The 15,000-nt window shown below is 39.0% G+C and overlaps 1 protein-coding gene across 2 annotated transcripts in view; it reads right to left on the minus strand.

Annotated features, from left to right (window-relative positions):
* CERT1 (ceramide transporter 1) overlaps positions 1–15,000 on the minus strand; it is a 2,527,843-nt gene that overhangs the window by 2,211,049 nt on the left and 301,794 nt on the right. For both annotated transcript variants that reach the window (XM_044063956.1, XM_044063957.1), the window contains exon 2: positions 5,930–6,064. In XM_044063956.1, the coding sequence (XP_043919891.1) occupies positions 5,930–6,064 (135 nt within the window). The remainder of the gene's footprint in view (positions 1–5,929; positions 6,065–15,000) is intronic.

Consider the following 15,000-nt stretch of genomic DNA (forward strand, 5'->3'; position numbering starts at 1 on the left):
CAGGGGGCATCCCTCTGTCGTTTCTTTAGGAACTTCAGGATCAGTGGAAGAGGGGGAAGGCGTACAGTAGACTTGGGGCTAATTGTGTATCAGAGCATCCCTCTGTGACAACCCCAGAGGAGGGATCAGAGTGAAGTACTTGCTGCACTTGTTGTTGAGGGCAGATGCAAACAGGTTGCACCAGGGCTGGCCCCAACACTGAAAATAATGCTTGCTATGGTTTGATTGAGGGAGCACTCATGAGGAATCAGAATGGACCTGCTAAGTCTGTCTGCCAGTGTTTTGGTTTTCCCCAGTATGTGCACTGCAATTAGAAAGTGGTCTGAAGAGATCGCCGATTCCCAAACCCTCATGTTCTCCCTGCATAAAGTGTAGGAATGGGTTTCCTCCTCTTCAACTAGTATACCAGATTACTGACATGTTGTCAGTGTGTACTGCAATAGTCCCAAAGGGGAGAACATCCTAAAAGCCTTGCAACATTCAAGAGATAACAGCAGTCCTGACACTGAAACGCAACTTGGTCTCCTTGAAATAACCCACCCCCACCGGGAAGTGTCCATGGTGACTGTGGCCATTAGGGGAGGAAGCGAGAATGGGCTGCCCAAAAATAGGTCATCTGATTGGATCCACCAGCGAATATGATGTTTGGAAATTGCAGCGAGTTTAATGGGAACAGACAGATGCTGGTAAAGAACAGACCATTGTACTGCCAATGTCCACTAGAGGACTCACATGAAAAATCTTACTAGAGGAGCTAGAATAATGGCAGGCAACATTGACACAACACTAGCTTCGTGGGGGGGGGGGGATGAGACAGCAAGTCCTACACCAGATTTCTCAAAGATGTGATGCAATGAAAAGGCAGTGAAGACACTTGAGTCTAAGTAACCAGTTGAGTTCCTACAAATTCTGGAGTCTGTACAGGAGTCAGCTTTGATTTGGCAAGCTTAGAAACAAGTAACCCCTGGCTTGTAAAAGTTGAGATACGGAAACACTTGGAATCCTCTGAGTCTCAGGTGAGCTGCCACGACTGCCACTGCCATGCATCTGGTCTACACCTGAGGGGCTGTGGTGAGTCCAAAGGGTAGTGCTCTGAACTGACAGAGATTGGCCCCCAGCCAAAAGCACAGACGTCCCCTGGAGTGCCTGTCTACTGTGATATGATAGAAAGAATCCACACAAAAGAATGCTGAGAACAAGACTTTATAAGACGCAAAGCTTTCGGGTATAACCCTTTTTCAATACTGAATACAAACATATAATAAGCAACTGCTTTTATACAAGCCAAAAAATCACATGACTGAAGCCAAAATCACATGACAAATTTAAAAAAACTTCAATGAAATAAGAAGTTTATAAAAAAATATATAATAAATATATATATAAATATAAAAGCATACATAGAGGATATAAGGCATAACAATAAAACAATTCATTACATAATAAAACAAAATATGGTACTCATTTCAGATTGCGTTGTAATCTAACAAGAATAGGTTTGATACTGACAGTACTATTAATACCAGGGGGGCTATCAGCTCCCAGGCACACTATCCATTGATATTCTTTAGTCTCAAGATGGTTATTAGTATCACCACACCTATTCGAGGGAACAACTAAATCTATGACCCTAAATCTAAATGTATGCATATTCCCATTAGATTCAATATGCTTAAATAAAGCATTGTTACCATATTTTGTTTTATTATGTAATGAATTGTTTTATTGTTATGCCTTATATCCTCTGTATGTATGCTTTTATATTTATATATATTTATTACATATTTTTTTTATAAACTTATTTCATTGAAGTTTTTTTAAACTTGTCATGTGATTTTGGCTGCAGTCATGTGATTGTTTGGCTTTTATAAAAGCAGTTGCTTATTATATGTTTGTATTCAGTATTGAAAAAGGGTTATACCCGAAAGCTTTGCGTCTTATAAAGTCTTGTTCTCAGCATTCTTTTGTGTGGATTCTTTGGATTATTTTCAGTTTTTCACTTTCTTTTACTATTGGTGTTACTGTGATATGATAGCACACATCCTAGAAATCTATAGAGCACATTACAATCGTCCTGGTACAAAAGAGCCAGGATGGACTAAACCGTAACCATTCAGAACTTTGACTTCCTTACATACTGATTCAGATTGCTTAGATCTAGAAATGGTCTCAAGCCTCCCTGTTTTCTTTGGCACTAAAAAGAAGCGGGAGTAAGTTCCAAATCCTATTTGTTTGGGTGGGAGCTCCTGGATGACTCTTTGTAGCAGCTTTTGAACCTCTTGAGCTGTGTACTTCCTCAGGCTGGGTGGATCATCGGGGAGTTTTCTTCCTTGCGATGGAAGGGAAGAGAGAATGTAGTAACCTCTGGATATTATACTTAGCACCCATATATTGTTTGTAGGATTTGTCCAGGCATCCAGGTGCAGGAAAACACTACCTCCAAGGAAGTGTACCTGAATGAGTCCTGAAAAGGTCTCCAAGATTATCGGAACCACATTTTCTTACCACTTTGTTGGTTCCCTGAAAAAGTGTTGAGGGGTAGAAAACTTTGATTCCAAAAGCAGACAGCATCTTTCCTTCCTGCTCACTGCAGGTAAACGTTTCCTTTAATGATGGCCCAAACAATAAGGAGCCATAAAAGGGGGCATTAACAAAAGACATCTTGACGGGTTCCACAAAGTCGCATAGCCACATCCAGGCACGTCTCCTAATGCAATGCCTGAATCAGCTGCTTGTGAGGAACCTTCTGCTGTGTGGCAGATCAGCTTCATCTATGACGTGGCAGCAGACGAAAAAGTAATCAACTGAGGAGAAACCTTCCGGAGATCCTCTGCAGACGTGGGCTTGGTGAGGCAGTCTGAAAGCGCCTTGATCAAATCTCTCTAAGCAGGTAAAACATGCCAGGTAATTTAACAACCTCAGTTCGAAGGTGGCCAAGAAGTAAATGAGATTTCCAAGTCAGTCTATTGCTCTGGACTCCCTGTTCAGTGGATAGACAGAAGAGCTCTGCTCGGCTAGCCCCTTCTTAGTGGCTGCTGCCACAACTATGGCATCAACGGGGACACCCTTACTTCAATGAGGACTGTCTGATGGAAGGAATAAACACTTATCCGGGCATTTGGGGATGGGCTTGACAATATCCAGTTCCTTCCAAGCCTGGTAGGAAACTAAATCAGTAAGCTCGTCTGCCGGGGTGGGTCAGCCAAGACGTAAATGGGCCAGCTCCAAAAGCCTCCAGGAATACAGACTCCTAAGAAAGAGAAGCTTGGGAAGACCAAACACCATTCTGTTTAAGAATTTCCAGGATGTCTCCAAAGGAGATGTTGTTAAGTAGTGATTGAGGGGAACCTTCTCCCCCATCGAAGTCGGTGTCTTCTGTGAGAGACTCCATAGGGGAGCCTATGCCTCCGCTTGCAAGTTTTCCACGGTACTTCTTCCATGAGGTGTTCGGGAGAGGTGTCAGAAGAAGGGGGGAATCCCACGGGGGAGTGAGTGTGGAGGCTTCCCAGAGCTGGTTGACCCTGAGGAGCAGAAATGACGGGCGAGGGGTAGGACCCAAGACATGAGAGGATGGCTCTCTATGCAGACAGAAGGCCCCGTCTACTAACTGGAAGGCTTATGGACTCAAGGATGCCTGTTTTCCCCTCCTCTGAGCTGAAGCCGAGAGGTAGGGGTCCAGCCCCAGATCCAAGCCTCCCAGAGAGAATTGGACTGAAGCTGTCAAGAGCGGAGGCACCAAGGGGGAGGGATACATTCAAAGTAGGAGCCAAACTCAAACCCTCAGATGTGGCGCCAACCTCACAAAACAGGACACCTGCCCTGATCAGACTGCATCAGAGAAGAGCCGGTCAGGGAAACCCCCAGAGTCAATAAAGGGAGCTTCCCTGGATCAAAAGTCAACCCTTGGGGATCTTTGATTCTGAGAATCCAAGACCGAAAGTCTGATTGGAGAAGGAGACAGGATTAGTTGGTCAGGTGCACTAATGGATCCGGTAGGGACGCAGCTGGCAGGAGCCCATCTGGATCAGAGTCCTGAGAAATTTCCGCATCATTCTGTCCACATCTGCATCAGTCAAGCTCCTAGAGGACCTGGATAAAGCAGTCTTCAAAGCAGATTCAGGCATTCAGCTAATTGTTGGATACACGGGTCTGGGATCAGAATAGGAGGTGAATGGTGCATCAGAATAGGAGGTGAATGGTGCAGGGGAATTTGCGAAGGTTATAATGCTTGTGAGATCCAAAGACACCTGTGGATCCAAGTAAGGCAGTACTAACTCTGGATCGGAGGACGTCAGATCTGAAACATTTCTATGTTTTTGAGGAGGCTCCGATGAAGCCCTCATTGACTTTTCGAAGGTTCACATTTTGGAGTTGTGATGAGAGTTGGAGGGGGTTTGAGCCCCAACAGAAGCAGAAGCTGGAAGTAAACCCTTAATTATTAAATGTATTTCACCAACTAGAAAGAGCCCTGGGGTTGAAAGCAGTACAAATCTCATGCGCAGAGTTGAGATGCTCTGGCCCCAGGAAATAAACGCACTTGCTTGCGGGCGTCAGAATTGAGAATCTTATGCCCACAAGAAGTGTACTTCTTAAAACTGGGCTTGTCAGACATGACCACAATGTATATAACTGTACACAAAAAACAGTAAGCTGCACACTAACGCAAACCTACAAAAAGATAGCGTTGGTGTTGACTTTGATAACTTGGTACTATTAGGAGACAGTAATGGTTTCTCAATAACTACACACAAAACTCTAAATCCAGAGAAAACACCCTTAAAAAAAAACTAAGGCCCAAAGGAGAAAAGTTAAGAAAATAGAAAAACTCCTAATGCCAGCGAACTGCTAGACACAATAAAGGGGCAAGAAGACAAAACTAACAATACATACATTTTAAGAAGTGCAACTTTGAAAAATAGACAAAAATGACAGTCTCACTTTCACGATTGAGTCACAATCTTGTTCTGAAATCTGAGGAGTTGCGGATGGAATAGAGCATTGCAGGTAGCGAGGGAGGAGCCTGAGCTTCAGATCACATATCTTGTAAACTTTGTTGTTTACAACTAGAGGTATGGCTGACAATCCTATGATGTGGCTGTGAATACACTCAAATTAAAAGAGCTTTTCAGTAGGAGGTGGGGTTATTCATGCATTGCATCCATGTATGCATACACTACTGTTTGTTTACCAGGTAAATTTACCTTTTTCAGGTTTGAACTGGGCTCAAAGAGCAAAAACATAAGCACCAAATAAATATATAAAGTATATGAAGTTGAACATTAATGTACTTTGGGGATAGGAGTGAAACCTAGACAAAGGCATACAACTAATCACACCACATTTCAAGCTAAACACAAATTGAAAAAAAGTCAAACATGTTTACTAACTATCACAAAAGCAAGTGCATTAGGCTCTTATGAGTGTGTTTTTAAAAGCCTCCAAGGTTTGCAGGCCTTAAGCTTCATTAGGCAGGTATTCCAATTGCTGTATGCAGCCTGGAGAAGTCCTTTTAAAAGAACCCAAAATAATAAAAATAATCCACTCCAAGGATGCCACAATTTACAGAGAACAATGCTCTCTCCATATGCAATTAATTAATTTTGGAACTCTGATGCATTTCACACTTGAGCAAATCAAACCAATGTACACAGCAGCAGCTGCTTTCCTGTAACACACAGCAATCTAGATAATGAGGAGGAGTCTGTAACATTCAACCCAATCCTAATTCATCAATAAAAATAAAAACTGTACATAGCTGTGTGTATCATTATGCTAGCAAAATAACAGTATAGGAACGCAACTGTATTGTCCACTGCTTTGGCAAAACAAAATTTCGAATAAAAATGAATCAATACTTGCAGTACAAGTTAACATTTTCAATAGGTCATGTTAAATCACTATTAAAGCACAAATCTCAAACTGAGCTTACCGTGATGACTGCTTTACTGAGACATATAGACCCTCTACATCCATACTCTGTTTCATCTTCTGATTTGTAATAGCTCAGTGTGTTACTTTTCAAAACAACCCAACGATCCTGCCATCCATGGATATAATTAGTCCACTAAAGAAAGGAAAAAAAAGGACAAACATACTAAAATTTTAACATACAGCATTTAGTTACAACAAATTGAGATGTTCAATTAAAAAAAAAAACAGTCACTTCACAATATTTAATAAAATGAAACCCCAACTCACCAAATTCTGGGTTTAGTAAAATAAAACCCTAGCTCACTAAGTCCTGAGTTACTTCCTTAAGGATGGAGCAGATGCAGATTAATATTTGTTTTTTGGCTTACAATTCTGGCAAATCTTTGTTAATTACTGCAAAAAGAAGCACTGTATTTAAACCACTCACCAGAGCATTTTCAAATGTATAATTAAGCTGCACAGAGTAATATAAATATATTAACGTATCAATCACTCCAGTTATGTGAGTGCAGAAGCCAAACTACAAAATATGTACAAAGTCTAAACAAATAAAAAAAGGGGGTGCCATGAAGAAACACACACACACTATATTTCAGCTGTACACAAAATCTATTGTGTCCTTTAATAAAGCAATAATCCATGGATGTACATGGGTATAACAGGATTTACCCATGGTGGTGCAGTTTATCATGACAGAGAAACCTGAGTGATTAACCTAAGCCAAATGTGGGTAAATCCTGATATACTCAAACAGGTGGATTATTGCTTTTATACAATAACATTTAAAAAATTACTTACCGTTCTTGAATAATATGATTGTATAAGGGGACTGCTGTCTTGTTCCGCACGGTCTTCGTTATTCTGATGTACTGCACAGGTGTACGGGGACTTGCATTCCCACATTTGCACAGTACATCAGTGCAGGAGATGAAACAGAGAAAACAGAATCTCTGGAGCGGTTTGTTTAGTTTTTTTTGTTGTTGTTGTTAAACTGTTAAAGACCAACATTTACAGGGTACATTTCTGTTTTAGTTTTGCAAAACACAACTGATTTCTCTCTCATTTTGGTGTGTCCTCCAGTATCTTCCAACAAAAAAGTCTGGATCCTCAATGGTATTTCAGCAGCCAGACTTTTTGACTAGTATATGCTCGATTTACAACAGGCACACTGGTTTGAATAGTAATAAGTTATTGTATGAATACTGGATAATTGATAAAAAGCCATGTTTGTCCATTTATTAATATAAAAAGCATTAAAAACATATGCATGTAGCATGGCAAACAAAAAAGGACTGCAACTCTCAGCATTTGAGTCGAGTGCCAAGGGTTTCTTAAAGCATAACAGTAACCACCGAATATTATGCACATTTCTCAGACCAACCTCACCATATGCACTATTAATTACATTCCTGTCTAGATCAGACTACTTTGTCTACTTTATCTTCCTGATTAAAGTTACTTAAATGTGCAGTTTAAAAAGACTTAAAATGTATGAGTACTACAAGACTCAAAAGGCTATGACCTTCCTGAAATCTGTGCTACTGTGCACAAAGGAACACACAGCAGCAACACAAGGCAAGCTGGAACTGGGAACCACAACATGCTCAGTTATGTACACTTTTATGCCGACATTTTCAAGGACATAATAGTGCTCAACTCTCAAACTCAGCAGAGGCAAATCTTTGCTTACTCTGTAATATTAAGTGGTTGAAAGCTGCTAAAATGCCCATTTCCACTGGCTTATGGATAAAAATGACACTACCCTTTCAGTCTGTGTGGTAAAGAACTTTTCAAGAAATAACCTGTGACATAACATACTACAAAATTTTGAACTGTAGTGAGATGCTGAAGTGTTAACATTGTTTATGCTGAACTACCACACCCATAAGGGTCCAGCTTCTTAATTTTTGAAATATCTTCTGTTTTGCCTCTTCCTACATATCCTTTACTGTCATAACAGAATCCATTTTAATGCAGACACCTAAATACTTCATTTTATGTTCTCATAAATGCTACCAGTTCACTGGCACTAATGTTGAATCCTGACATTCTTGACATGACCAAAGCAAATCATGTACTACATGTAGCACCTTCTGACTAGGTGTCAGAACCATGACTTTCTTGACAAACGAAAATGAAATTATTTATAATGACACCGATTCCTTTTCATCCCATTATATGTCTGATGCAACTGTTGGGAATGATCAGTTTGTCGGATCTGATACAGCCACTTGATAGTGCTCTGCTCGTAGAGCTCCTTTAATTCTTTCCCTTGTATAATGCCCTGACCCCTTATAACCTCAGATCAAGTTCTCCCAGTATATAAAGAAATCCCAGTATGTACATCTCCCTACTGCACCTGTTGCTGCATATACCAGGATTTACAGTCTGCCACCTGTTAGGCTTAAAGACATGAAGACAACTTGGAAAAGAGAAAGGAGACGGGAAGGAGGAAAGTTATATAGGTTCACAGGTGGTTAGCAGGCTAATGGCCATAGGGCCTTAACAAGCCTAGCCATGTAATAACCTGGTTCCCTAGTTGACCATGGTTAGGTCGTTGTTTGCAGAGCAAATTGGTGATTAGCACTGATTGCCCTTGTCCATGAGGGACATAGGTGCCACCCATGCATCAGACAGAAACAAATGGAAAGGATAATCATGACAGGATACCTTTCAGATCAGAGGTTCCAAATGAAGCCCTAGACCTGGATACAACATCTACTTTATTTTTAACAAAGGTATGCAATGTAGACCATAGTACCAAGGAACAAATCTCTTCCACCAAGGAATTTCTAAAGAAAGAGGTGGATGTCGCCACAGATCCATCGGAATGAGCTTTTGCCTTAAAAGGAAGGGTTCTGTTGTTGTGTGAGCAAACAAAGGTAATGCAATCTAACAACTACCTTGGACAATGATGGATTACAAATATATCTTTTCCTTCATTTTGTTATGGACTATGGGAAAGGGATAATTAGAAATCTTTCTTAACTGCCTTAGTTCTGTTAAGAAAGAACCAAGTCTGACTGTGAATATCCTGTGTATGCATCAGATATTCTCCTTTGTTCAAGTGATTAGGAAAGACAACTGCAAGATGGAATTGTTGGTTCAGGTTAGATTCAGTGATCATTTTTGGTATTAATGAAGGGTTAGTTCTCAAGGTAACCGTACTTATGGAAAATCAAAAAAGATAGTATAGATAAGGAGTGGAGTTCAGATATTCTTCTGGCATGGCAATGGCAAAGGCAACCAAAAATAGGGTTTTTCAAGACAGAAATACCAAATCCATTGAACAGGCCGATTCAAAGGGAGGTCTTGCTAAAGGTTCCAGGACAAATCTGAGATCCCATGGAGGAGCAGGATCCTTGACAAAAAAGGCACATGAGAAACAGTCCTTCATTCACTCCGGAGCAGCTCAGGAAAAGCTGCCTGCGTAATTCCACCATACAAACAACAGTGCAGCCTGAGCTCATTTTCAGAAAATCCATTTGTAATACCATACAGAAAACAAATGTTCATAACTCTAACTATAAGAGCTAGACTAAAAATGTAAACACAAAAGTTGTTCAGCAGACACTGACCTTTCCAGCAGTGTAAATGTTGATAGTGTATATCAAAGTCATTATTAAATATTTGGCAAGGAATGCTGATATTGTGCATATTTTTTACCTTTTTGGAAAAACAAAGCATAATATCTTGGTCAATGTACCATGCAGACCCATACAATTTGAATGTAATTTGTTAGTATGAATGTCAGCTTTAAAATGATACCTTAACCATTACTGTGCGATGTTCCATTCTTGAGATAATCACAGAAATATGATTAATATATTATTTTTCATAACTGATAAATAAACTAAGCATAATATCTCATCACCTGTAACAGACAGAGCCTACATATCAGTGTAGAAGTTGTGCATCTGAATGTCAGCTTCAAAGTGATGCATCATTTGTGTGATCACCATGCTCCCTTGCAAAGATATGGGCATAATAATGAAAAGTATTGTAAATGTATAATTTTCATAATCGTGCAAGACTAAACAAACTGTGATATCTCTACATGTGTAGAGTGCACAGACACAGTTCTTTTACCATGTTATAAGGAGTAACACTGTCTTCAAAATGACGTATTACTTGGCACACTGACATGATCCCTTGCAAAGTTATTTACCAAAATATGAAAAAAAAATCATAATTTCCATATCCTACTTCCAAACAAACTTTGATTTCTGCATATGTGTCCAACATACAGGCACAATTCTTTTACCATGTCGGAACCAGCAATACTGTCTTCAAAATGATATATTACTTGGAACATTCAGAGGCTCCCTTGCAAAGTTATTTACCAAAATATGAAATAAAATAATAATTTCCATAACCTAAGTCCGAAACAAACGTTGATATCTGCACATGTGTCAAACATACAGGCACAATTCTTTTACCATGATAGAACCAGCAATACTGTCTTCAAAATGAGATATTACTTGGCACATTCCGATGCTCCCTTGCAAAGTTATTTACCAAAATATGAAAAAAAAAATCATAATTTCCATAACCTAAGTCCCAAACAAACTTTGATATCTGCACATGTCTATAACATACAGGCACATTTCTTTTACCATGTTGGAACCAGCAATACTGTCTTCAAAATGAGAGGTTACTTGGCACATTCAGATGCTCCTTTGCAAAAGATATTTACCAGAATATAAAAAAAAATCATAATTTCCATAACCTAAGTCTGAAACAAACTTTGATATCTGCACTTGTCCAACATACAGGCACAATTCTTTTACCATGTTTGAACAAGCAATACAGTCTTCAAAATGAGGTATTACTTGGCACATTCAGATGCTCCTTTGCAAAAGATATTTACCAAAATATAAAAAAATCATAATTTCCATAACCTAAGTCCGAAACAAACTTTGATATCTGCACATGTCTACAACATACAGGTACAATTTTTTTACCATGTTGGAACTATCAATACTGTCTTCAAAATGAAGTATTACTTGGCACACTGACATGGTCCCTTGCAAAATTATTTACCAAAATATGAAAACAATCATAATTTCCATAACCATATAACCAAATAAGTAATACATGTTAGTGTGGAGTATGTGCATATTGTTAGCAGATAATAATTATTCTCGAAAGCTGGATACATAAACAAAAACTTATAATAACCATCACTGAAACCTGTGCTATAGATAACCTATACTTGTTGCACCGTATCAGCAGTCTGACCATGTATGCAGAAGCACTTCCCTGGTACACAAATGAATAATTTCCACTGCCAACATCTTCATTAGTACATGTTATACACATGTCTATAAATGAAACATTCACCCAAATGACCCCCCTCAGGAAAATGTTGAGATACGCACAATCACCAAAATTATATATATAAATATATATATATATATATATATATATATATATATATATATATATATATATATATATATGCGTGTGAACAATGTATATATGTGTAAGTACATTATGTACATACATATATAGCCATATACACATCCACAAATTATATATATTATACACACACAGGAAGAAAAAAATCAGGGGTTTAGAAGGATAGGCAGTTAATGAAGAATGAACGGTGTTGTTTGCAATGACTCCAACCACAGAAAAAACACAACAATGTAAAATATATTCTTCCACACACACTCACATTTGTTACATTTCTTGACATTGTACAAATGACAGAAAGAAAGTGGTGGTGGTGGGGAGTGGCTTGCAATGACTCCAAGTGGATAAAGAGGCAAATCTGACTTGTCCATTCACCAATGTGCTAATGACTTGTACTTATGTGAATAACTCTGACAGCTGCTGACAGGTTTGCCTGAAAAGTGGTAATGAGTCAGTGATATTTTGTAGCTGCAGTTATTGGTAATGTGCTAATGACCTGCATTTCATTACTGTAAAGTTATGCATGCAAAGTTATGCATGCTCAGAGACAGGTGCTAATTGCTCCACAGAACCTGTTGCATAAGCATTCATTATATTACCTTGTCCAGCTGCTGTGCAACACAGAGTCATTATCATCAGTAAGGACAAGACAAGTCCAAACACCTGCAGCAATTGGAGAGACCACAAAATGTTCCTTACAGATAAAATTCAGGGTCTTCAAGATCTGTCTTATGCAGACAGGCTGAAGTAATTGTCACTTTACTCTTTATCATACCGACTGCTCAGAGCAACAAGAACACTTGATATATATTCCAGGAATTGCATAGAATTTATATTTTTAGTTTGCTGATAGCTCCCCCATCCCCATGCTATGTTATACCACCCCTTCTCTCCTTTCCTCCTTATTTAACTCTGCCACTACTGTATGGAGACTATGTCAGACCTGGTAAAATGTATTTTCAATGTGTTGGGCCATATCTAACATCTGCTGACTACAGAAGTAATGCAAACCAGGGCTAGTAATGTCCTACTATAACAGAGTATGGCCTTCAAATCATTTCTTTGCTGTCATCACATAACTCAATGCCAAAAAAAGGAGGGCATAAATCTAATCCCCCCACACCAAGCCATTCCATAGTCTGATTACTTGGCTAGTTCTCCATTTCTCCCCACTGCCATAAACAAAAACTCTCAGTGTGCATACTTTCTGCTTTACCTCTACAATGATTACAGATACTTGTATTTAATTAAAAACTTTTACTTCAAATTTTGTAGCACAAACAGTAACAGACATTTGCTAAACAAAGTAATACAGTCTCACAATGAGAACAGACTTGGCATTACAACTTCTATGCTTTTGAAACTTACATTCACTGGAACAGCACAAACTCACATTGAAAGAAAATGCATCTGGCCATTGGCATGTTATGTTTGCCTTTGAGCTGTTTTCAAACCATCAGCCTCTTGCACACATTTTAAGACCACGCAAAAGTTCTTTAATTCACCTTCCTCATTGCAATAAATTTCACTGTATAATAACTAAATCATATCCCTTGTATAATACGTCATCAGTTGTTAGAGCATGTTTTAAATGTATAGTTTGAACATTATGAGCATATAAAGAACATTTATTCTGATAAGCAAAGATCAACATATGCTACAATTCATCCCTCTGTAAGTATATGTAGTGCATGCACACACACCTCTATGTGTGTGTGTGTGTGTGTGTGTGTGTGTGTGTGTGTGTGTGTGTGTGTGTGTGTGTGTGTGTGTATATATATATATATATATATATATATATATATATATATATGTATATATATATATATAAACAAACAAGACAGGGAGTGAAACAGAACCCTGCCCTATACGCAGAGAAAAGGATTAGACATACCTGCATTCACTTTGACACTAGTCTAGGTCCCTACGTACATGTTTTGTAATAGAATGGCAAACTAATCAGTGATTGAAGACGTAAAATACGTAATCCCTTTAAATGTAATCAAATGCCGTCTTATCATCCAGATGGACTACTAGTAAGGGAGAATTTGTCTGCATCTTGAATCAGAGACACACTGTTAATAATTCTATCAAAACTCTATTTCCCACAAGCTTTGATCCAAATGGATCAAACCTAAAAGTAGCAGGACCCACCTGGACAACAGAGCAGCCATAAAGATTGCATCATTCTGGTATAGCAATCAGATTGACCTATAAGCTTCTGCCCTTCCTTGGGGATCACTATCACTGTTGCTTCTTTCAAAGAGGGTTGTCTCTAGTGTTCTTAACACCACAGTTATCAAAACTAACATCGCTGTCAACATCCACTCTTTTCACCTTTCAAACGTACATTTCATAAATCCACCTATTTTTCAAAGAAGATTGCTCTCTCTGATTGGGTACATCTGTCTGAGCTCTTACACCATTATTTCAAGTCACTAAGGTTATTTTATCTACGTTCCTGTCCATAGTTTGGTTTGGCCTCCTTGTTTCAGGCATGCTAGTGCACTTGGTTTCAGGCATGCTAGTGCGTTTGCTCGGATTTACCATCTGCCCTGACTGTCATCATCACTTTCCTGATCTACTACCTTTCTTCTGTTGTACCACTCTTGGTCTCTCTTTTGTACTTGTTCCAGGCATGTTGACAGGCATTTCTTCAGATATGCCATTTAACCCATTTCCAGGAGAATCTCCTTTTTCCTCTAGCCAATAGATTTTTTCCCCAGGTACTACATCTTTGTATCTCTAAACTGACTGCTTTATTCTTAACCACAACAAAACACAATCGCTTATTCAGTAAGCGGTTTCCTGTCTGTAGCTACACTGAAAAGACTACAATTTTGTACAAAAGGCCAAAACTGCTTATGGGATAGTGCACATTCCCAAAACGCAGGTGTGCAGTAGAAAAAACCCACCATAATACTGAGCTGAAAACAATGACAGTATGCAGCAAAAACATTTCAAATGTCCCTCCTCACCAAGTGTTTCTGATCCTGTAACATAAAGTGAACGTCACAATCAAGTAAATCACAATCTAAGTAAATAGAACAAAACTCAGAAAGCTGTTTAATCGCTTCTGATGTAACAATGAAGACGCCAGCATGAAGCCAAACAAAAAGAAATAACACACAAAGCTTACTGCAGTTACAGAGCTATCAGCCACAACACGATCTATGTGCACACAAGACTTCATAAGGCAGGATTTGCAAAGCGATACATTGGCAAAATTCAAAAAGACACCACCAAACACACGTGCTGAATTGCGATGAAAGAGAGCCAAATATTACAGTTTCAATTAGCGAATACAGGCAAATAGACATACAGATAAAAAGGCAAATATGCAGTACAATTTCAGTAAGTCTAGAGGACATGCATGTGCCCTAAATCAGTCAGAAAATGACAAACGTCCATTACATTATACTTGCATACACACTGCAACGCAACTGCTTAGCAACCACCTGAGCTCCAGGTCAACCGCTCCACATTCCAAAACAATAAGGCCTGTGCAGCGCCAAAGTACAAGCACCCGCTGTCACCCTTACAAGAAATCGCATATTAATCATAAATTAAGCATTAAATTAATCTAATTTACCCAGCTACTCGAGATCACGGCATTTATGCGTTTCGTGAAGATGCAGTACCCCAACCCAA

This window comes from Protopterus annectens, chromosome 2.part2, assembly GCF_019279795.1.
Source record: "Protopterus annectens isolate FY-2018-M chromosome 2.part2, PAN1.0, whole genome shotgun sequence".
NCBI classification, from domain to species: domain Eukaryota; kingdom Metazoa; phylum Chordata; order Ceratodontiformes; family Protopteridae; genus Protopterus; species Protopterus annectens.